This window comes from Littorina saxatilis, unplaced genomic scaffold (assembly GCF_037325665.1).
Source record: "Littorina saxatilis isolate snail1 unplaced genomic scaffold, US_GU_Lsax_2.0 scaffold_645, whole genome shotgun sequence".
NCBI classification, from domain to species: Eukaryota; Metazoa; Mollusca; class Gastropoda; order Littorinimorpha; family Littorinidae; genus Littorina; species Littorina saxatilis.
In genome coordinates, this window is record NW_027126676.1 from 47,566 (window position 1) to 69,818 (window position 22,253).

The 22,253-nt window shown below is 40.4% G+C and overlaps 1 protein-coding gene across 6 annotated transcripts; it reads right to left on the reverse strand.

The window, feature by feature from the left end:
* Positions 1-8,917: 8,917 nt before the first annotated feature.
* LOC138955167 (uncharacterized) lies at positions 8,918-21,017 on the reverse strand. 6 transcript variants are annotated; one of them, XM_070326835.1, is made up of 5 exons: positions 20,806-21,017; positions 20,128-20,239; positions 17,981-18,348; positions 15,965-16,111; positions 8,918-11,730 (listed from the first exon to the last, which is right to left on the reverse strand). In XM_070326835.1, exon 5 carries the CDS (start codon positions 11,584-11,586, stop codon positions 11,122-11,124), a length of 465 nt encoding a protein of 154 aa, XP_070182936.1. In that variant the 5' UTR covers positions 11,587-11,730; positions 15,965-16,111; positions 17,981-18,348; positions 20,128-20,239; positions 20,806-21,017; the 3' UTR covers positions 8,918-11,121. The 6 variants fall into 6 exon arrangements, with proteins under 6 accessions (XP_070182936.1, XP_070182935.1, XP_070182934.1 ...); XM_070326834.1 differs by having other exon boundaries at positions 20,128-20,288; positions 20,806-21,016; XM_070326833.1 differs by lacking the exon at positions 20,128-20,239 and having other exon boundaries at positions 20,806-21,014.
* Positions 21,018-22,253: the final 1,236 nt, after the last annotated feature.

Below are 22,253 nucleotides of genomic sequence, written 5' to 3' on the forward strand. Positions count from 1 at the left end.
TCAATTGGCGCAGTAGCCTAGTGGTTAGGACATGAGACACGAAGTCGAGAGTTCGAATCTTCGCCGGGGCTTTTATTTTTTCCCCTTGATCTCTCTTGAAGATAAAATATGATCAGTCTTGAGAGAGCAAACCGGCTGTTATCCCTGAAAAATTCAAGCGTTGACTGAAGCTCTCAAGGTCATACACGCCGTATAGGTGGGGTTTCGGGTAGCGTTTGCTGTACAGAATTCTGTACATGATTGTATCCCTATTTTTCAACCTCGTAGCCCAGGAAAGTCATAAATAGACCACAGCTTTAATCTCCAGAGCTGTGTACCAGGGAAAACCATGTTATAAAGTAGACTTTTTATTAAATTTAACTTGAGACATTTAAGCTGTACAAATTAATTTCATTCACAAATACTAGTTTCATAAATATCCTTGGCCTGCAGAGATAGAATAACAAATACTTGCACATTTTGTTTGTCTTAGTGTTCAGTAAAAGTACAAAGGTTTTAAAGTAAAGCACCTTCATAACATGGAAACCGGAAGTTGTGACATGAATTTGAATACTGCTAACACTACCAAGAAAATAATATATATATATTCTATGTTGTTTTGTTGCAAGTCTGCATCATTAACAACCTGGAGTATTACTGGAAAAAAAATTATTACTAAAGAAAATATGTATACTCTCGATACTCTCCATGCACATGATTTTTGTGCAGACGAGAATTTTTGCAATTCAATAAAAGGGCGACCACTTAGTAAAGTCTTGGTTCAATTATGTTCTTTTTATGGGTTAGTTGTTAGCAACAATGTAACCGACAAACTTCAAACTGAATTTTGGTGCTTTCCTCTAACATATATTATATATTTGAAAAACATCAATGTTTACCTGTGTCAAGTTTCTTTTTTGGGAGAGTATACATTCAAGTTGCCATTTAATACATGTTTTAAGGACTGAAAATACATGTCACAAAATGGGAAACGGCCCAGGAGAATAACTTATATGTAAAGCAGCAAATGATAAGCACATGGTTTTACCCCTGAAAGCTCCAAAGATTTGGGAAAATGAATCTCGTTTGCCTTCACATATCAAACTGAACGTCAAGCAGCTCAAAAAAAGTCTCAAGAAAAGTTACGCTTTCAAAATAGCATTTCATTCTGTGTCGCAAAGCATGCTTAACATTTCTACGCTTCTACAAATGAACACAAGCATGCAATAATTCCCTCTCTTTTGAGTCCTGGTACTTGTATGCTTATTAAGAAAGCGGGATGATGTTTCCTTTATTTCAGAATTTCTTTTTTGTCTTGTTTCAGATGGAAAGTGCGGAGAAACCACCATCTCAGATTTCGTGTTTTTCATGTCTGGGAGCCGGTCCACAGTACCAGGAGGGTACCAGAGTCCTCTGACCGTGGTGTTTGTGGACACACCCGAAAAGCCACTCCCCAGAGTGTCAACTTGTGCCCTCAGAATGCAGGTGTCTGCCCCACACGTCAAGAACTGAGGCAGAAGCTGTCCCAGGCTGTTCTTGAAGGGGGTGGATTTTATTTATTGTAAAAACTTTCCTTCAATGGTGCGATTAGTTTCTGCTTGGTAGCCGTAGCTGTTGGTGTTTCTATCTGTACACACCCTGGGGGGGGGGGGGGTGTTAACGTTGAACTTTGAAATCTTAAAATTATTAAGACAAGGTGTGGGTGGTTTTTTTCTCTCCGTAAAATAAGCTTTATTTTAGGTGCCTGTACCGTACATCATTTCTTACTTGCTATTAAATGCAAGAGAGAGACTTTCGAAGATTTGATGTTTGTGTTTCGCATTATTTTTGCTTGGTAGCCGTAGGTGTTGGTGTTTCTTTCTGTACACACCCTGCGAAAAAATGTTTGTTCTGCAATTTTGAAGAGAATTCACAAATGTATTCAAACTGAATTATTTGAGGTCATGCTGCAAAGGAAAAAAAAAACATGACCCTGATTTAACCGGTTTCCTATACTCCTTTACATACCTTGTTTTTGTTTTGATTGTTTTCTTTGCTTTTTGCAGGGGGGGGGGGGGGGGGGTGTTAAACGTTGAACTTTGAAATCTTAAAATTATTAAGACAAGGTGTGTGTGGGTTTTTTCTCTCAGTAAAATAAGCTTTATTTTGGGTGCCTGTACCGTACATCATTTCTTACTTGCTATTAAATGCAAGAGAGAGACTTTCGAAGATTTGATGTTTGTGTTTTGCATTATTTAAATTGCCGTTGTGTTTCAAGAGTGTGTTCTGTTCTTATTTGTTTTTTTGCACCACTGTTTGTCATTATGTTGCCTGCTTTTCGTGTTCCGTGTAACGCTGTCCATGGAAAACATGTAAAGCATTGTATTTCTCTCGACTATTGATCAAGTAAACTAAGCACTTCACATCATATCAGGTATCAGTTACCTAATGTACAGAATAAATGGTTCAACCCCCCTACTACACGAATAACACGTTGCCAGCAAAATATCAAAAGCACTCGGACTAGCGTTACAGTGTCCCATACAAAACTTGGCAATATACACCATAAACCGGATACAAACAAATCAATTGCACGCTAACAACTTTGTTATACTGTCTCATAATGGTATACAAATTAATAAACTCAAAAGCGTTTGTAACAGTTATGATAATGTGATATTCGTGCCCTGTGTAACGATAGTCTGTTTTTATGTTTTACCAAATTAACCAAAACTGGCGTTGTCTACTGCTTTTCCTTTTATAGTTTTACACTCCTCTGTAGTGAAGGTCACTGCTCACACAAGGGCGGGGATGTAGCTCAGTCCTGTTGGCCGCTGTCAGCGCGAGTTCGTCCCCACGTTCGGCGAGAGATTTATTATTGCTCACAGTCAACTTTGTGTGCAGACTCTCCTCGGTGTCCGAACACCCCCGTGTGTACACGCAAGCACAAGACCAAGTGCGCACGAAAAAGATCCTGTAATCCATGTCAGAGTTCGGTGGGTTATAGAAACACGAAAATACCCAGCATGCTTCCTCCGAACGCGGCGTATGGCTGCCTAAATGGCGGGGTAAAAACGGTCATACACGTAAAAGCCGTGGGAGTTTCAGCCCATGAACGAACAAACGGCTCACACAATTTCAGCTTTCTTGTTTAGTTTATAAATTTCAGCCTCAATTCCTCGTCTCTGTAACCAGTATTAAATAGTGACTGTTTTGCTAACTGTTCAGCTGTCACCTGCCAAGTAGAACCGATGTATTCTTTATGATGTGATAAAATTAAAGTATTCATTCCACTTTGTGATGGATGAACTCGCAACTGCCAAGTATTACCAGTCTTATGATGGGATAAAAATTAAGTATTCATTCCATTTTGTGATAGGTTAACTCTCAACTGCCAAGTAATACCAGTCTAATGATGTGATAAAAATATTCATTCCATTGTGTGATGGGTTAACTCTCACCTGCCAAGTATTACCAGTGTGTCTTGTGATGTGATAAACATAAAGTATGCATTCCATTGTGTGATGATTTTCCTTATTTAAAGTGGATTTTCTGCATGACACTTGTTTGATTAAAATTAATTGTATTTGTGGCAGACAACTTGAGTTATGTTTTGTGTTTTTGTAAAAACAACTTGTTTTTTTTAATATGACTGGAAATGAGACTAGCAGCCATGAATCCATAACTACATTTTGCTGTCCATCATAGACATCTCACTCGCACATGTTCATTGCCTCACCATACAGGAATCAAAATCCATACAAACAATTTGTATTATCCAATATTCAAACTTGTCATACACATTTATTCATACACAAGAATTATGTGTCATACACATTCAAGCAATCAAGATCCAATAAATGTATATAATTGATGTTCTTAAAAAGACTACACACACACCTAAATATATAGGTGATCTTTGAAATGGGACATTTACATGCAAAATTCAGAATGCAAACAGAGCTTTGGCTTGCAAATGTAATAGTCATTAACCAGCACATAATATGAATAATTTTTGAAATTGTTGTGATACTGATTCAATTTTTCACATAAAATCAGAATTTCATTTATTTTAGTTTCCTGATACAAATGATTCGTCTAGCTTACCTTGAATAAACATACCAATACGTCAAAAAGTAGGACATCTGAGCTCAAAGATTAATAGTTTGGTTTGAAAAATCTCTAAATACACATAATTACAAAAACAAAACAAAATTCCGTGATAGAACATGTACTGATCTTGCAACTAAAGTAACAAGAAGGGCAAAGCCCATACGACTCGCATGCTTTACACATTTTTCCTACCAAAATACATGTGACCTTGACCCAAGGTCAAGGTCATCCAAGGTCATGCAACACAGCTGTTAATTCAAGACATAGGAGGTACAATGGTGCTTATTGGCTCTTTCTACCATGAGATATGGTCACTTTTAGTGGTTCACTACCTTATTTTGGTCACATTTCATAAGGGTCAAAGTGACCTTGACCTTGATCATATGTGACCAAATGTGTCTCATGATGAAAGCATAACATGTGCCCCACATAATTTTTAAGTTTGAAACAGTTATCTTCCATAGTTCAGGGTCAAGGTCACTTCAAAATATGTATACAATCCAACTTTGAAGAGCTCCTGTGACCTTGACCTTGAAGCAAGGTAAACCAAACTGGTATCAAAAGATGGGGCTTACTTTGCCCTATATATCATATATAGGTGAGGTATTCAATCTCAAAAACTTCAGAGAAAATGGGAAAAATGTGAAAAATAGCTGTTTTTTAGGCAACATTTATGGCCCCTTTGACCTTGAAGCAAGGTCAAGATGCTATGTATGTTTTTTGGGGCCTTGTCATCATACACCATCTTGCCAAATTTGGTACTGATAGACTGAATAGTGTCCAAGAAATATCCAACGTTAAAGTTTTCCGGACGGACGGACGGACGACTCGGGTGAGTACATAGACTCACTTTTGCTACGCATGTGAGTCAAAAAGGGGACTCGGGTGTGCTGTTAAAATTGTTGGCACATTTTAGTATCTAAAACTCACCTTTGATTTTAGGGGGTGCCTATTCTTTCTTTATTTTGTGTTTAACATTGTTTTCAACCACGAAGGTTATATCGCGACGGGGGGAGATGGGATAGAGCCACTTGTCAATTGTTTCTTGTTCACAAAAGCACTTAATCAAAAATTTGCTCCAGGGGCTTGCAACGTAGTACAATATATTACCTTACTGGGAGAATGCAAGTTTCCAGTACAAAGGACATAACACTTACATACTGCTTGAGTAAAATCTTTACAAAAATTGACTATATTCTATACAAGAAACACTTAACAAGGGTAAAAGGAGAAACAGAATCAGTTAGTCGCCTCTTACGACATGCTGGGGAGCATCGGGTAAATTCTTCCCCCAAACCCGCGGGGGGTACCTATGCGACTGACCACAATGTTTACTTTCATCAGGCACAAAGTTCTTCAGCAGAAGAATGATTAATATTCTAGCAACAAACATGCAATAAATTCATACATGATTATTGATGTTCAAAAAATGCTCTACACTACTTCACCAAACTAAATGGAGAACTGAAAATGTTTAAAACACTTTCTTTCTTTGGTGTTTTCAACCACGAAGGTTATATCGCCACGTGGAAGGGGGGGGGGGGGGGGGGGGGGGGGAATGGGATAGAGCCACTTGTTAATTGTTTCTTGTTCACAAAAGCACTAATCAAAAAATTGCTCCAGGGGAAAACACTAACCATAAACAATAAACACCACTATGAGGTTTGATAGGTAACTTAAAGGGACCTTGACCTTCATTGAACGTTGCAAAAAGCTTATGTTCTGATGAATATGGGTGAATGAGGCACCATTGAATATAAAAAGAAAAATAACTGATTTGACTCTAGTTAAACTATGGCGCTCATGGCATCATACCAAAGTTTGAACGAGTATCCCTTTCACTGTTCTGTACAGCTGTGAAAACACAGTGAGACATAATAATAATGAACATAAATTAATCACCCCTTCTCGCCAGAGCTCACGGCAATACACAATAGCAAAACAAATCAGAGCATTCACACACCGACACACACAAAGTCGTTAAAGGTTTATTGGCTGCGGCAATAATAGCCGCAAGAATAATCCTTTAGTTCGTTCAAAGTACCCAAGCATGTCCTGTATACAAAAGTAAGGCGATTGAGATTTTATTTTGGTTTTTTTACACAAGCCAGAGAACACCAGTGCTTGTGAGAGCAAAACGTTTGCCCGTAGGGAAGTGAACCTTCCTTATCTTTCGCACCAGAGAGCTGTTCAAAAGGGGTATTGTGCAAGTTGGCTATTAAACCATTGTAATTCGGAAAATGTCTTTAACCTTCGCCGGCACTCGTGGGTCCGTGCGGACCCAGAAGGGTGTTTGATTGCAAATATCTTTTAAACGAGTTGGAATTTTTTAATGAGCTTTTAGAAATGCCTCAGACACCTAACAAGCTATCATCTCCTAAAAGCTCATTAAATTTCAGTGATAATTAATTAATTAATTAATGGTCAAATTTAGACTACACACGGAAGCATTTGTGGGGACGTGCGGACCCATACTTCTCAAAGAAGGAAAAGCGTGTATACCCTTCCGAGGCACTCGTGGGTCCGTGCGGACCCAGAAGGGTGTTTGATTGCAAATGAGACAGTGACAAAAGGTCAGGTGTCATGTCTACTGTCCCGAATGACACACGATTGCTGACATTTCACCATTGCCAAAAGAATAAACAAATAAGAAATAGGTAGAAAATGAATGTGAAAACTGACTTTGATTGTTGATCAGTATTTTCTATACCACTAACAAATAATCTACTTACACATAGCTGTTTGGCAAATGTATGTTGCATGGGACACACTGACATGAAAGTGGAAGATGTTTTTCCCTCTAGAGAAACTACATATCAAGTTACACTTTTTGTGCTCTTCCATTCCAGTTGGCAATCAATTGTTAACGCATGTTATTAGAAAAAATAGAACGAAAACAGATTAGATAGAATGAAAAATGTACTGGTGATGTCATTTGGGACATACTGACATGAAAACGTCACCTTTTGTCATTGTCTCAAATATCTCTTAAACGAGTTGGAATTTTTTAATGAGCTTTTAGAAATGCCTCAGACACCTACAAAGCTTTCATCTCCTAAAAGCTCATTAAATTTCAGTGATAATTAATTAATTAATTAATTAATTAATGGTCAAATTTAGACTACACACGGAAGCATTCGTGGGGACGTGCGGACCCATACTTCTCAAAGAAGGAAAAGCGTGTATACCCTTCCGAGGCACTCGTGGGTCCATGCGGACCCATACTTCTCAAAGAAGGACAATTGTGCAAACCCTTCCGTGGCACTCGTGGGGCCATGCAGACCCATAATATTTTACCAAATACCGTGTGCAGTCTAAATTTGACCATTAATTAATTAATTAATTATCACTGAAATTTAATGAGCTTTTAGGAGATGATAGCTTTTTAGGTGTCTGAGGCATTTCTAAAAGCTCATTAAAAAATTCCAACTCGTTTAAGAGATATTTGCATCAAACACCCTTCTGTGTCCGCACGGACCCACGAGTGCCACGGAAGGATATGCATATTTTTCTTTCTTTGAGAAGCATGGGTCTGCACGGCCCCACGAGTGCCACGGAAGGATATGCACATTTTTCCTTCTTTGAGAAGCATGGGTCTGCACGGCCCCACGAATGCGTCCGTGTGTAGTCGATAACGAGTGCCGGCGAAGGTTAATGGCTGAATAACAATGAGTTCCTTTATACGTTGGATTGGGCAAGCCATATATATATGTATAGGTTACAACACGAGTGGTTTTTTATATGGCTTGTATTTCAGTCAAGACCCAGCGGATGAATATCATCGGGAGACACGAGCCTTTGGCGAGTGGCTCTCGATTGATATTCCCGCTGGGTCTTGACTGAAATACAAGCCATATAAAAAACCACGAGTGTTGTAATCTGTATATCCCATTCTACCATCAAACACAAAGTGTAGACTACTAGCGGCACTGTTGCGATCTGTGCAGGGTAAAACTGTTGCCAGCGAGACTTAGCCCTTTTGCAACCTTAAACTAAGTGACCGTCGCTGAAAAAATAAAACGAATGAGTGCATCGATAAGTACGCGGTAACACTACTTTCAGACCATTTAAAAGCTTTAAGTAAAGGTTCATAAGTTGCAAGAAAGTAATGAAGTCGAATAGAAATTAATTTAGTTGAAGCGCACAATTCTTTTGTTTTGCGTTTCAGGTCGGCAGAACGGGCGAAACGGGTTTGGGACCCATTTGGCTTACTCGATTCAGAATTGATTCCACGTTGTTTTTCTCGAACGTGTGTAATTAGGCTTATTGACAGAGAAGCAAATCTTAAGGAACAAATATGTAGGTTTAGATTTAACCATTTGCTCCCTATTTGAAATGTATCTACGTGATAAACTGTTTTGCGAGTGTGTTTGCATGGATGAACTTAAACTGGTATGGGTGAGAGGAAAACGCGACCGACACGTCTGTCACCGCCGATTGATTGCATTTTGAAGGAATATGACTGGATTACGGAAAAATATGTGGACTTACTGCAGAGCCAGGCAAAAGAGTAGACTTGCTCGCAAAACACGTGAAACAGCCGATGTTTGATAGCTGAAGGCGCACACCGGCAAAACACACTACCGACAGATTCTCAAAAGTCGTCTGCTAACGATGCAAGGGGAGGGTACTCGTGTTTTTGTTTTGGTTCGCTAGCATCTGGTTATCTTGTAAGTTGAATGTTCGTTTTTTTCGACCTGCATTGCTTTCATAATGAAAGAAACTTTTGCTTATTGCATCTCATACATCAGATCAGTTCTGAGATTCATTTTTGCGTGCAACTGATATGGTTTTCTGAGCCGTGCAATACGATTTTAGAACTTCATACAAATGTGTCACATTGTTCGGCGCGAGCGAGGTCAAAGGTCGGGAGGAAAGTAGTCCTTTGCCCAAATCGGAATCTGCACTATCATATATTTTTTGGAGTCCATGATGTATTTATTGAGCTATAAAAATACAACATATATACCCATACTGAAGTAACAGAGACAAAGAAGGGAGGTCATGGGATATATATAAATATATCTAGCATCAATAAACCTAAAAATACACAAAGGTCTTTTTCAAAAACAATAGTCTGTTTTAAAAACTTTCAGCAATTTTCAACTTTATAAATCTATACTATAGATACATCAAAAGAAATTTGGTCAGACATGGGATTCAGAAAAAGTGATAATTAAGGAAAAAAAAAGTAGGGTCCAGGGGCAACGCCCCTGGTCGGGGTCTGGGGGCAAAGCCCCCAGAAGCTGAAGGTTTTTAGTATTTTAGACACACAAAAATGGCCCTGAAATGCATATTTCAGCTTAATCATAGCCCCCCCCTCCCTTTCCATGTTTCTCAAATTAATTTTACGCTAAGACTCAAAATAAGGAGGAGAAAGAGAGAGAGAGAGAGAGAGAGAGAGAGAGAGAGGGGGATGGGGGGGGGGTGGTGGCGTGTGACGGTGTGGTTTCAATGTTCTTACCTCGTCGGTGCCAAACGACCCCAGTGACTGATTACACGACTGGGTTTTCAGGATAGTCAGGTGCTTGTTGCTTTTCAAGTGGCTTTTGAGGGCAGTCTTTCCATTGGAACCGTAGTTGATAACATTAACATCGTTGCACAAAGTGCACTAAGTTTTTCCCGGCAAGTTGATTTTAGCAAAAGCATCGCCAACTTTCAGTTTCACGTCTTGTGTCTTCTGGCCTTTCTCGTATTTCCAGCTCAATGATACAACTTCATCGAGCCAGTCGAATCTCCAGAGATTTTTCTTGTACTTCTGCTGGTCAATTTCCCGGGATAGAACGGTTTCGTCTCGCTTTAGCTTCCTCATCATTTTGGCAAGTGGCTCGAAGCGATGTAAAAATGGCGCCGAATCATTCTCATACGGTATGCTTTAGCTTATACTGAATCCCCGATAGCTACGTTGAAACGGTGACTGTAGGAGACAAAGACACAGAGCGCGTTCCCATACGGATCGACCAGCAACAGTCTGACCGTTTTAGGAACCAACCGTTCAAGAATAGTATGGAATGGAGCGTCGCGATCAGCGGACCGGCCGAAAAACTTGGGTCTTTACCTACATATACCCCAACATTTTCTCAGCGGATTTGCACGAATCTCAAGAATGATCCCTGGAGCCTAAAAATTTACGGAATTCCGTAATTTTACGGAAGAATCCCATGTCTGTTTGGTGCAATTAAACAGGTAACCTAATGGCAAATCATTGTGTAAAACTTTCTTTACAACTTTCTTTCACAAAGTGTACATATTTTTTTTTTTTTTTAGCAATATTGTTTTCGTGGTGCAGTACCTGTGTTTAAAAATAATAAAATACACAGCGGACATAATTTCGCTTTATTTGAATGACTTTCCACTTTACAAAGATTGGTTTAGAATTAGAGCGCAGATTTAAACCAATTTGAAAAAAACAGTTGCTTATACCTTCTACCATGCTTGGTACTTTGAACAAACTTTATGATTGTTTTTGAGGCTTTCATTGTTGCAGCCCAATGCTGCTCAGTGCAAATTAACTTTTTTGAAGGCGAAGTGTCTGCACCCAGACACATCCTTACTCTGAGGTCTCAAAGCAAACCCGCAAATTGAGGCACACCTCCCAACGCCATGCAAGATATTGCAGATTTATTGCACGATTACGTGGCTAGAGCGGATAGGGCAAGTAGCCTAATAAGTTTACAATTTAAAACGAATGCTTCTTTCATTGACAAAAGCAGTAATCATGTGTCAAAACACTGGATCGGCTTTGGAATGCGCTTGTAAATAAAAGTAGACAATGAATTTTTCTTGTGATTCCACTGACCAATCTGCTTGTAGTCTGGACAATCAAGCGTACAAAATATGGCAAAATCGTATGGGTTCACAGGTCTGCTATACACTTCAGGTTTGGGGTGTCCACAAGCTAACTTTTTTTTTACTCGAGCATGTTGGCAACGAACTGGAGAACAACATCTGACCATGTTGATCGGTGGGTGGCCCACTCCGAGGGTCAATGCGCTCCGTTAGTTGCACGAGCTGTTCCTCAGAGAGGGGGCAAGCCGTGGCAGGCACATCCTAACGACTGTCTGGCAAAGGATGGTCCTCGATTATCGATTGAAGGCTTCTCCCTTTCCAGAAGTCCTGTACTGCTGTGGATGTGCTGGCTCGTCTCTCCAGCATCCCCCTGAAGAAGAGCTGCAGGGGAGTTCTGTTGCGCTCTGTCCTCAGGGGTTGGTGGTTCTTCTGTTCCACAATCCACTGTAGGGACCGGTTCAGCCTGGGCAGAAAAACATAGTGGAGGGCCCACAAGTGAATGGGATTGTCCATGTTCAGTATCCCCAGACCACCTTCTGCCTGTGGTGTTCCCATTGCAGTAAACAGGTCATGGTAAGGGTTCACCACATCTTTCCAGACGTCGAGCCAGAGACGCTCGATCCTTTGGTTATGGTCACTGCGGCCTTGCATCGCACTGCCTCTCCCTTCTCCCCTGTGTTCATTCATGAGGGCGACGACATCCAGATTCTCGCCACCATGGTCCATGCGGACTCTTGACGGGAGTCCAAAGCGTTGGGTTCCACCCAAAAACAGATCCCGAACGGTCTCTGACCTGTTGTTTCGGTGGCATGGAGGAAGGTAGTGGCCCGGCTAAAGCCATCGATTGCCCCATGAATCACCATTTTCCACCTGCAATATAACAAACAGAGATCCGTTTCCATATGTGATTTCACCACACAAATTCTGATTAAAGAGTTATTGGGAAATAAGTACAGGTAACATGCTCAGTAAATATTAAAAAGTAATGGTCAAAGTGCTTTTTCATGACCGAGAATCAAGACCATTATTTTTAATATATATCATTGAGAAAAGGTGTGTAACCCATTTAATCCACCTTTCTTCAATTTTGCAAAGAAATAAATCAAGAAAAGCAATTGCTTTATATGACTTTTCTTCGTCATGTCCATAAGCCTTAAGGGTCTTGTAGGTCTTAAAAGGAGGATTCCACTAACTGCTGGGACTCTAAAATTTGATAAAAATAAGCAAAATTTTGGTAATGTCTGCTGGTTAATAACACATACAATTCAGTGAAATTTAATAAAAAATAACTGAGAAAACCGCAATGTAAAGCTTTTACAAACTTGACCCCACTGTGACCCCAAAATGTGACAGGGATCAACCAAACTAGGGTCACGTAGGTAGATGATCAAATCCTTCAAGTGTTCAAAGTTTCAAAGCTCAAGCTTCAAAAACACCTGAGATAACATCAATGTTAAGATATTTTGATTCGAACATGACCCCCTGTGACCCCAAAACTTGACGAAGGTCAATCTTCTTCTTCTTCAGCGTTCGACGATGGCTGTGTCTAGATTCTTTCAGGCCTGGGAATGAGTAAAAGTGGTTTGGGCGTACTGACGGGAAAATGTTGCGTTTTAAGCATTTTTAAGGGCACACGGAGGCTCTTTTCTTACACAATTAGAAAAGGACTTCGTCGTAAATACGACGAAAGGCGTATCATTCCCAGGCCTGTTCTTTGGCCCGTGATGTTGACGAAGTGGGCTGTGACGAAGGTCAATCAACCTTATGTCGTCTTCTTCTTCTTATGCGTTCGTGGGCTGAAACTCCCACGTGCACTCGTGGTTTGCACGAGTGGAATTTTACGTGTATGACCGTTTTTACCCCACCATTTAGGCAGCCATACGCCGCTTTCGGAGGAAGCATGCTGGGTATTTTCTTGTTTCTATAACCCACCGAACTCTGACATGGATTACAGGATCTTTTTCGTGCGCACTTGGTCTTGTGCTTGTGTGTACACACGGGGGTGTTCGGACACCGAGGAGAGTCTGCACACAAAGTTGACTCCGAGAAATAAATCTCCCGCCGAACGTGGGGACGAACTCACGCTGACAGCAGGCAACTGGATACAAATCTAGCGCGCTACCGACTGAGCTACATCCCCGCCCACAATCTTATGTCAAGTTGGTACATTATCAAAACCTAGAAGTGTGCGTACTATTAACCCTTACACCGGTGCAATTCTGTAACACATGTTACATAGCCACTGGTGAATTAACAGAGAGAAACATAACAAAAAACAGTCATATAGGTTTTCGCATCAATGGGAGGTAATCGGAACCGACCAAACAGACTGAGCCAATAGCGCGACATATGTCGTGACAACCAGGTGACAGCATACGTAAAGTAGCGCGACATATGTCGCGACAACCAGCCTAAGGGTTAAAGCTCTAGCTAAAAACACATCTGAGATAACATCAACGTTAAGTTTTTATTAAACGAACATGACCCCGCTGTGACCCCAAAATTTGATGAGGGTCAACGAAACTGCGGTCACTTCGTGAAATCATCAAACCCTAAAAGTGTGCAAAGTTTCAGAGGTCTAGCTGTATAAACTTCTGAGATAACAGCTCAACGTTACATTTTTTGTCCTTGGACAGACAGACAGCCTGCCCACAGCACACATAATTATTTTGATCAAGTATTATTCACTCAGCCAGTCTACCTGCACAAGCATGTGATTAATCCATGGTTGAAGAGTTCTGTGAAAATTGCGCAATTCTGCAAACTCTTTATAGCAGTTAATTTAATTTCGAATAAAATAAAGTACATAGTTGTTCTGCTAAGACGATAAGGCAAATATTTTTGCGTTCTTTTCATGTTTAAGTATCTCGGGAAAAAAAGTTCTATTTATGAAGTGAAATATAATTGACCTACAGATTACTGTCTTTTTATTTGTACAAATGCAAAATGGGAACAACTCTATTTTCTACACAAAATATGAGAGTTACTTGCCTTGAGACCTTGTGTCTGGTACAACGTAGATTTTGATTTAGAAAACAACCAAACTTATGGATCTTATATTGGATTCTGTGTGTTGAAACCTGAAATGAATAGTGTAAATGCAGTTGAGTATGTATGAGCTCTTTCCTCTTTCGAATATTTGAGCATTCAGAACTTTTCAGTCACCAAGCAGTGACCACACAGTGTGGTTTCTCAACCTATGAGCTATCGAGGATTCAGACTGGTTGCTGGGTGGTTATTTGTTAGGACTAGGTAGCTTGGTATTCACCGAAAAGTATTCCCCCCTCTGCTTATTTCTCTGTTAACTTGAAGGGGTGTTTATTGTTAAAAAAAACACCAAGCAACCAAATTTAAATAACCACCCAGTAGAAATGGTAAGGTATAACCAGAATATGTTTTGTATTCCGTGGGGAAATCATCAATGGACCAGTCTTTCATTACATATCCAGAAAATGACAAAATAAAAAGAAAAGAAAAGAAAATACTTGCACACGACTCACCTTCGTTACCCACCTACCCCTTAGAAGACGCCCTTCCTTTTACGATCCCAAACAAGACATTTTCAAGACCCTGTTTCATAGCTGCCAACCCCTGTGAAGCCCAAAGAGTAGCATTTTGGAACTTTCACCAAATGTCAGAGTTGCAATTGGTGTTTATAAGCGTAGCACTCGCATAATCTTAAATTTGAATCGCAAGCCCGCATTTAAAATGCCATCAAAAACGTTTGTAAGATTCTGAGAGCTCTACGACATTACAACCGTCTAAACATAGTTCAATGTCACACGCTTTCCTTCTTTGCCACTACTAAAGCAAACGTATGCAAGATTGTATGTTACACGCTTTAGGAGCATGGCAAGAACGGATTCAAACTCAAAATCGTCACTCCAAAAAAACATAAAATGCACACACGACTTTTATTTCTCCTGCTGTTATCGTTTCTTCTCTTTACAGATTCTTCAACGCTCAGAATACTGAAAACGGCACCCCAGACGACAGTACTGTTTCCATACGCGAATTTAACTTCCCTTGGAAAGTGGTTCGCTCAGGAGGCCTGTTTGTCTGACACTATAAGGACAGAGTTCTGAACATAGATGACAAAGATTCCGGAATGAACAAACATTTTGCGGATGCAGACACAGAAAGACGTCATGAAGAATGAGATGCTTCAAAAGATACAGACTGTGACGATGACTGTGACGTCATTCCCATATAACGAGACGTCATTCACAGTTGTTCGGCCACTTCCGTCAAAAAGTAGATTTAGACAATCAACGTAATCTCGTGTGGAAGAAAACGTCTGTCACACAACCAAGTCGGAATAGCAGGTATTATTACCTATACACGCAAAGTCTGTCGAATTCTTCGGCAAAAATCGTTGAAAATGATTTGCCCGCATCGGTGTGGAACTTGCACCATAATCTTCACCACCCTTACGTTTCCCCGTTTTTATCCTGTCTCCCTCCAGTTTCCACTTCTAACACCGTCACTGTGCACAGCTTACAACTTAACAAGTGCATTGCATATTCTAATCAAATTCACAATTGGCGCATAGAGTCACCGGAAATGCGAATGCTTGCAATAAAATTCACGATTTGCTAAGCAAGTCACGTGGACAATATCGAGTCATAACGGAGTGGTTCCCAGCCATCGGTACTCGACTAGTTATGCAATGTTCATTGTTGATTGTCAAGCAATAAGTGAACATTTTGCACGCTTGTCATTTTTTTTTTTTTAGCGTAGCAGCTCAGGGCTTAGAGTAGCAGCGTAGCAATTCCTGCAAAATCGGAGCATGCTGCGCCAAAATCGTAGCAATTGGCAGGTATGCTGTTCTCTAAGATATTCTGCTCATAACCTCTGTAAGTTTACCCCCATTATAAGACCTTATTATCTCAGGGTTATGTAGGTCTTAAAAGAAAGATTCCAGCGTCATAAAATAAGAGAATTCCTTATCACCCTTATGCCACCTGTATCAATCCACTCAAATTCCATGTTCAAACTGGCACAACCCCCAACATCCTCCCCACCACCGGACACACTCAACATTCACCAAATTTTTAAAAAGGATTTTTTTGTGCCCAGTGTATGTATTTGTAGCTGTACTCACGATATCAACTTGTGGTATCCGTCTAGATGCCAGAGAGCGTTTGGTCCTGATACTTGGTACAGACGACGTCTCGTGGGCCTCAACGCCAAAGCTCTGACAGCTACTCCACCAGGATCAACCCGCGGGATGGCTCCCCGTACTCTGTGCCTTTGTGGAGCGTGTAAGAATACAACTTATTACACTAACGTGACATACCACTCATGTCATAACAATACCATTCACTCTACATTGCATGTGTAAAGAGGTCTTGTCTGACAAGGACCTGATTTTTCACTGCCTCCAATACCGAAACAAGCGTCCTTCTTTGAACACTCGGAAGAATTTTAAGAACGTAAACACCACACCAGTGACATTTCCTTGCTTTGACATAAAAGATTACACGAGGCATTCGGAGAGATCCAGGTTCAATTTTTAAGCTTCTTCAATCTGGGCGCTTCGACAAAGGGACATTTACAGCAATGAACATGCAACAGTATGTACAGGGTCCCCACTGGTTTTTAGAAACAAAATTCCATGACTTTCCCATGAGCCTCAATAACATTTTCCATGACTAGATCCACAGGTCGCCATTTCCGAACACGCAAACTTTTTACATCTTGTCACTGCCAGTTTTGACACTGGCTTGCTTTGCACTGAATTTGAGTCAGTTTCTACGCAGTGTCTCTTTGACAAGCAAGTCAAGCATTTGCTACGCAGTCAGATTATCGGTAATGTTTGCTGGTCCTGTCATTTCACTAAACTGGACCAGCCACTGTTTGTATCCATCTGCACTTTCGTAAATTCCGTTTCATAACCGTCACTAACACTGTGACTTGACGAACTGTCATTTTTTTCACCGCGATACACAGTTCATTGCGAAGATCTTCCTTGGTAATTCGTTCCAATTCCGCATACTTTTTGTTGTCAAGAAACAACTCGAAAGAAAGCTGGCGTGCTAAAGGTTATTTTTTTTTCTTTCTTATTTATGTTAAATTCCATGACTTGAATTGAAATTCCATGACTTGAATTGAAATTCCATGACTTTCCAGGTCTGGAAAATTAAAAATCAAATTCCATGACTTTCCATGACCTGTACGAACCCTGTATGTAGGATAAACAGAATACTACATGGCTTCCTGTTTGATACCAGTTTTACACTAGTGTTTTGAAATATTGTTCGCAGTTTAATATTTAAAAGCACAACTTGAGTAAAACTGGTATTTCATAGGAAACCATATAGTATTCTCTATGTGGACAACAATGTCACAGGCTTACCCACTAAAGTTCTTTAGGAGCTTCTGACATATTTGCCTTAAAAACAACATGCAAAATAACTTGTGGAATCCAAAAGCACCATGTCGCATTAGTGGCCCAATTAGAGCTGCAGACTATTACGCTTTCGATGTAGCATGCTACTTGTAAAACAGAAAATGCTACTTCGTTATACAGACACTCTACAATGTTCATTTGTTCCTGCTGCTGTTTTCTTGTCTGAACACAGTTATTGCAACATTTGTGTCTTGACATATAAACATGTAGGTGCAGTGGATTATAAGATGATGCAATACTTAAAGATAAACACCATTTGCTACACTATAAATTCAAGATTGCTACACATGAAGCTTCATAGGGGCTGACAGCTCTGCATCATACACCAGCACATAAATCTTACTGACTGAGTTGATGTGTATTTACACATTGCACACCTCCCACATTGAAGTAAACAATTGAATATCTTCAGTTAATCGAAGTACACTTAAAGATGAAGTTCTCTCCATAGGAATACTGTGCATCACCCTTGCATGTAAGTGAACTCAAAGTACTATGTGAACAGAACAGAACCAATTCTGGTCTGTTTGCAACCGCATGAACGCAGGAAAGAGATCATTGTCAGATTGAATTACAATTAACATTGACACGCTTCCATTTGAAACTTTTCAGTTGTCATTGTGGATTGACGCCCCGGGCCCCAGATCCTGCGTTTAACTTTATCCTCGACGAACAAAACAACAGGCACCAATTGGGTTGCCGCCTCACCTGTGATTGTGTTGACCAGGTTGGCAACCGAGCCAGACAGGGTAGAATTGCTGGTACCGGTTGTCATCGATCCCGATGTTGAGGCGATGGCCTCACGATCACCCGAAACAGCTTCTTGCAGACGTTGGTTGTCTTTCTGGAGCGAGACAATGGCCACTTGGCAGGTCTCTTGCCGCTCCCCCAGCCTGCGTAGTTCTGCCAATACCGCGGCCAAAGCAGTGGCGCTTTCTTCCCCTCCTGCTGTGGCTGACTCAAACCCACCGGGTTGTCGCTGCGAGGCTGTCTGGTTGCTGGCCCTCGGCCGACCTGCAGCGGCTCGGGTCACTTCGGCTACCCGCCTTGACGCTGCCCTCCTGGGAGGCATATTCCTGTGCATAAAAAACAGGATATGTGAACACAGCCTTATTTGTCAGATTACTGAGAATTACACATAAGCCTTGAACTTGTCTGCTGCTCCTTGCAGGAGTTAACAACTCCTTCACTGTTCAGCCTGTAAAAGGTGTTTAATATCCCATACTTCTGAAGTTGTCACCAGATTTTGGGAGTCTGAAATACAAACCAAAGAAATTGATTAAAATCTGGCCCAAAGTACTTCAAACCAATTGTGTTTTCTGTGTCAAACTCAAATCCTGGCACCCAGTACCCCCACCAAACGAGTTTGGAATCTCTGAGGCTCAATACATTTATGACAAACAGAACACCAACAGGAAATTACATCATGGTTCTCTGAACTGTCACACACCAACATAATACCTGGCTAACAAATCCACATACTAACTAATGTTGGAATCTCTGAGGCCCTATAGCTTAATTTGACAAAAAGAACAACAGCGAACCATGTTTTCTGATTCTCTGAAAAATCAGCCCCACCATGAAATATTACCTAGCCCACGGTACATGTACTTTAACCAAAATAGTGTTTGTAATCTGTGAGGCACCAGCCAACACAAGTGACAACAGTACCTCCACATGAAATATTACCTAGCCCACAGTACCACAATCAAAATAAATTTGGAATCTCCTAGGCAAAATAACAGGTGATTGACAAAACAGTACTTCCACAGGAACCAATATTTCCTGATTCACTGAAATGACAAACACCCGAGGTAATTGACATACAGTACCTCCACAGGAACAAATATTCTGATTCTCTGAATTGACAAACGCTCACATGAAAAGGCATCGTAACACCAACATGTTCATCAGAATCTCACCTGAAAATTATTTCCAAGTACTCTGGAAAAACACTGATCCATACTATCCACCAACACAGAAACATACTGTTGAAACATGTCACGATATCTTGATTTGACAGAACACTCAACAATCGTGTTGATCGAAGAACCATTCCGGATCCACCTTGAACTGGTTTTTAGACAAGGGACATCATCCACAACGAGCCTGTCATAAACTCGAGTTACTTCCCATCTACCGATCTGGTTGACCCCATTTAGAGCCGTCGATTTATGCCACCCACCCGCATCAAACAAGAAAGAAAATGTAAACAATTTGAAGATTCCCTGTTCCTATACCCGTGCTTTGTAAGCTGATCAGTCAAAACGCACAATGCAACCTGACCCGGCTACAACATTATTTAATCACACAAAAACCGACTGTGTTTATCGCCTGACGAAGGGACTTGTACAACCTGGCCTGTCCTGACGTTGCTTGATCTTCTTAATCTTGATATGTTACGCCAACAGGTCCCAAGCTTGGGAATATACGTTTGCTAGATGCACACCATCACCCAGGAAATGACGCTGCAAATTCAGGTAACGTAAACTGTTTTCCAGCGGAAAACATAAAATCATGGTCCCAAAATACAACTCTAGGGGAGTCCACAGTGCCCTGCCGAAGCAACGCATTGACCTCCATAGCTGCGGCGTTGTATGATGGATCGAAACACACACACAGACAGACAGACAGACACACACACACACACACATACACCACGACCCTCGTCTCAATTCCCCCCTCTACGTTAAAATATTTAGTCAAAACTTGACTAAATATAAAAACGGTATTACTTAACTTTAAAATCAGAATCTGTGACTGTGAAACATTGGTCCATTTCTCAGTTGTTTTTCAACAGTTTAAAATTCCTTTTTGAAGCTTTACTATTCTAATATTCAGCACAGAAGAGTTACCTGAAGTACTGTCCCCTGTCCTTTCAGACGAGCTTGTATCATTAAGGACCCAGTAAGCTTGTTGGAAGCAGTAATTGGTTCCACCAACGCATCCAACTCTTGATCAGATATCCTGGAATACACCATGCGTTGTACAGTTTACAAGTAGCATTCCATTTTCCCTGAAAATTGCCAAACACTTTTATTACTTGCGTTGTATCGATAAACGAAGCACAAGTAAGAAACAATAATAAAAGCAAAGAAAATAGCAACACGATATGCAAACATCTAACAAAGCCGAGCAAGCAGAATGACAGGTTTAATGAAAAACAAAGAGGTACCGATTCGGAAACAAGATCGCGATTCTTTCCTTCGCTGCACGACGCAAATCTTCTGTGACCTTTGACCAAACGTAGCTTCCACATTCGATCACCGTGCTCAGCTTAATATTTACAACAGAAAGCCGAGGGGGTGGAATACCGAGATGAACCTACAGAAATGTGCATCCTCAAACCTGACATATTCATCCCAACATTTAATGAACTCCAAAACACAGAAAGTTGCTTTTAGTTTTACACGCCATTTTTGATTGCCACTGCCAGTGGTTATCAAACCGGGACCCGGTACCCGTGTTTCAAAGATCACGCATTGTTTCTTCCATTAAGTCACAAATGAACAAGCAAACAAAACGTTGCTTACCTTCTTAAAACTTCTTCTGGCTCATTACCAGACTGCAACAAATTGACGTCGCAATGGCGGGTCTGATCCAGTGGCGTCACCGGAAGTAGTATCTCCACGAGATTGTCGCTTTGCATGTCGTACATTTTCCGATTCAAGTTCTAATTTATTTCAGCCGCATTTATTAAATGCAGCTGCATTTAAAAATAAATACAGCTGTATTTAAAAATAATTACACCTGTATCTAAAAATAATTACAGGTGTATTTATTTTTAAATACAGCTGTATTTACTATTAAATACAGGTGTAATTATTTTTAAATACAGCTGTATTTATTTTTAAATGCAGCTGTATTTAAAAATAATTACACCTGTATTTAATAATAAATACAGCTGTATATATTTTTAAATACAGGTGTAATTATTTTTAAATACAGCTGTATTTATGATTAAATACAGCTGTATTTATCATTAAATACAGCTGTATTTATTTTAAATTACAGCTGTAATAGTTATGAGCCAAACGGCTTTCCATATGTATCGTGTGGCAGTTGTGTGTGTAGGGTCTATTGAGTAAAATATTCCTACGCCTAGATATGTGATTGTTAGCTTTTGTATTCAGTGTAGTCAGTCAGCTTTTGTACACCGGTGTAACACGAGAAAATTACTCCCACGAGATTTTTACTCCGGAGTAAAAATTTCGTACGAAAATGTTACTCCCTTTACGAAAAAAGCACTCCCCCATTACACGAGAAAATTACTCCCCACGACAGGTGAGTTCCGAGTTAACATTTCGTACACAAATGTTACTCCCCTGACGAATAAAAACCGAATAAATTACTTCACCCTAACACGAGCAATTTAACTTCTCATACCAGGTGTACGAAATGTATACTCCCTTGTCCCCTGTTAGTCTTGGTGGTGGAAGGGGTGGAGGGAGGGTAGCGCGACATTCGTTTGCGCGAGATCACATATTGGCATTATCCCTTCGCCCGCATCCCATTTTCGCGTACGAGATTTTTACTGGAAGTAAAAAAAATGGGGAGTACAAATTTCGTGGAGGGAGTAATTTTTTCGTGCCTTGGGGAGTTCTTTTCTCGTACGAAAAAATTACTCGGAGTAGAAATTTCGTACGAAATGTTTACTCCGGGGTAAATTTTTCGTGGAGTAAAAATTTCGTGTTACACCGGCGCAGCAGCAGCAAAGTTTTTTGCCACCCTCCACCTTCCCCCTCTTACACCTGAGGCTGGTTGCCAAACTTCGTTTTTATTCGTAAATGCAATTATTAGAGAAAAATTTTTATGTTTGCGTAAAATGATTTACTGGCCTTGTTATGTGTATATAATATTATGTATTTGTATTGTATGTTGTGGTGAAATTGTTTTATCTCTTGATTTATCAAAGATATTTTGTTATTAAATTATAGCCTTTTATGGCTTTTTGAACGCCCAATTCGGTTTTATGGTCCTC

What these genes read in the sequence shown, in the direction of transcription:
- LOC138955167 (XM_070326830.1), bottom strand. Translation starts at nt 19,328, where the DNA reads ATGGTTCTTCGATCAACACGATTGTTGAGTGTTCTGTCAAATCAAGAT. An exon ending in TACTTGGAAATAATTTTCAG is followed by an intron (nt 18,349 to 19,194) that starts GTGAGATTCTGA and finishes TTTTATGCACAG; the next exon opens with GAATATGCCTCCCAGGAGGG. An exon ending in CCTGGTCAACACAATCACAG is followed by an intron (nt 16,112 to 17,980) that starts GTGAGGCGGCAA and finishes CGCTCCACAAAG; the next exon opens with GCACAGAGTACGGGGAGCCA.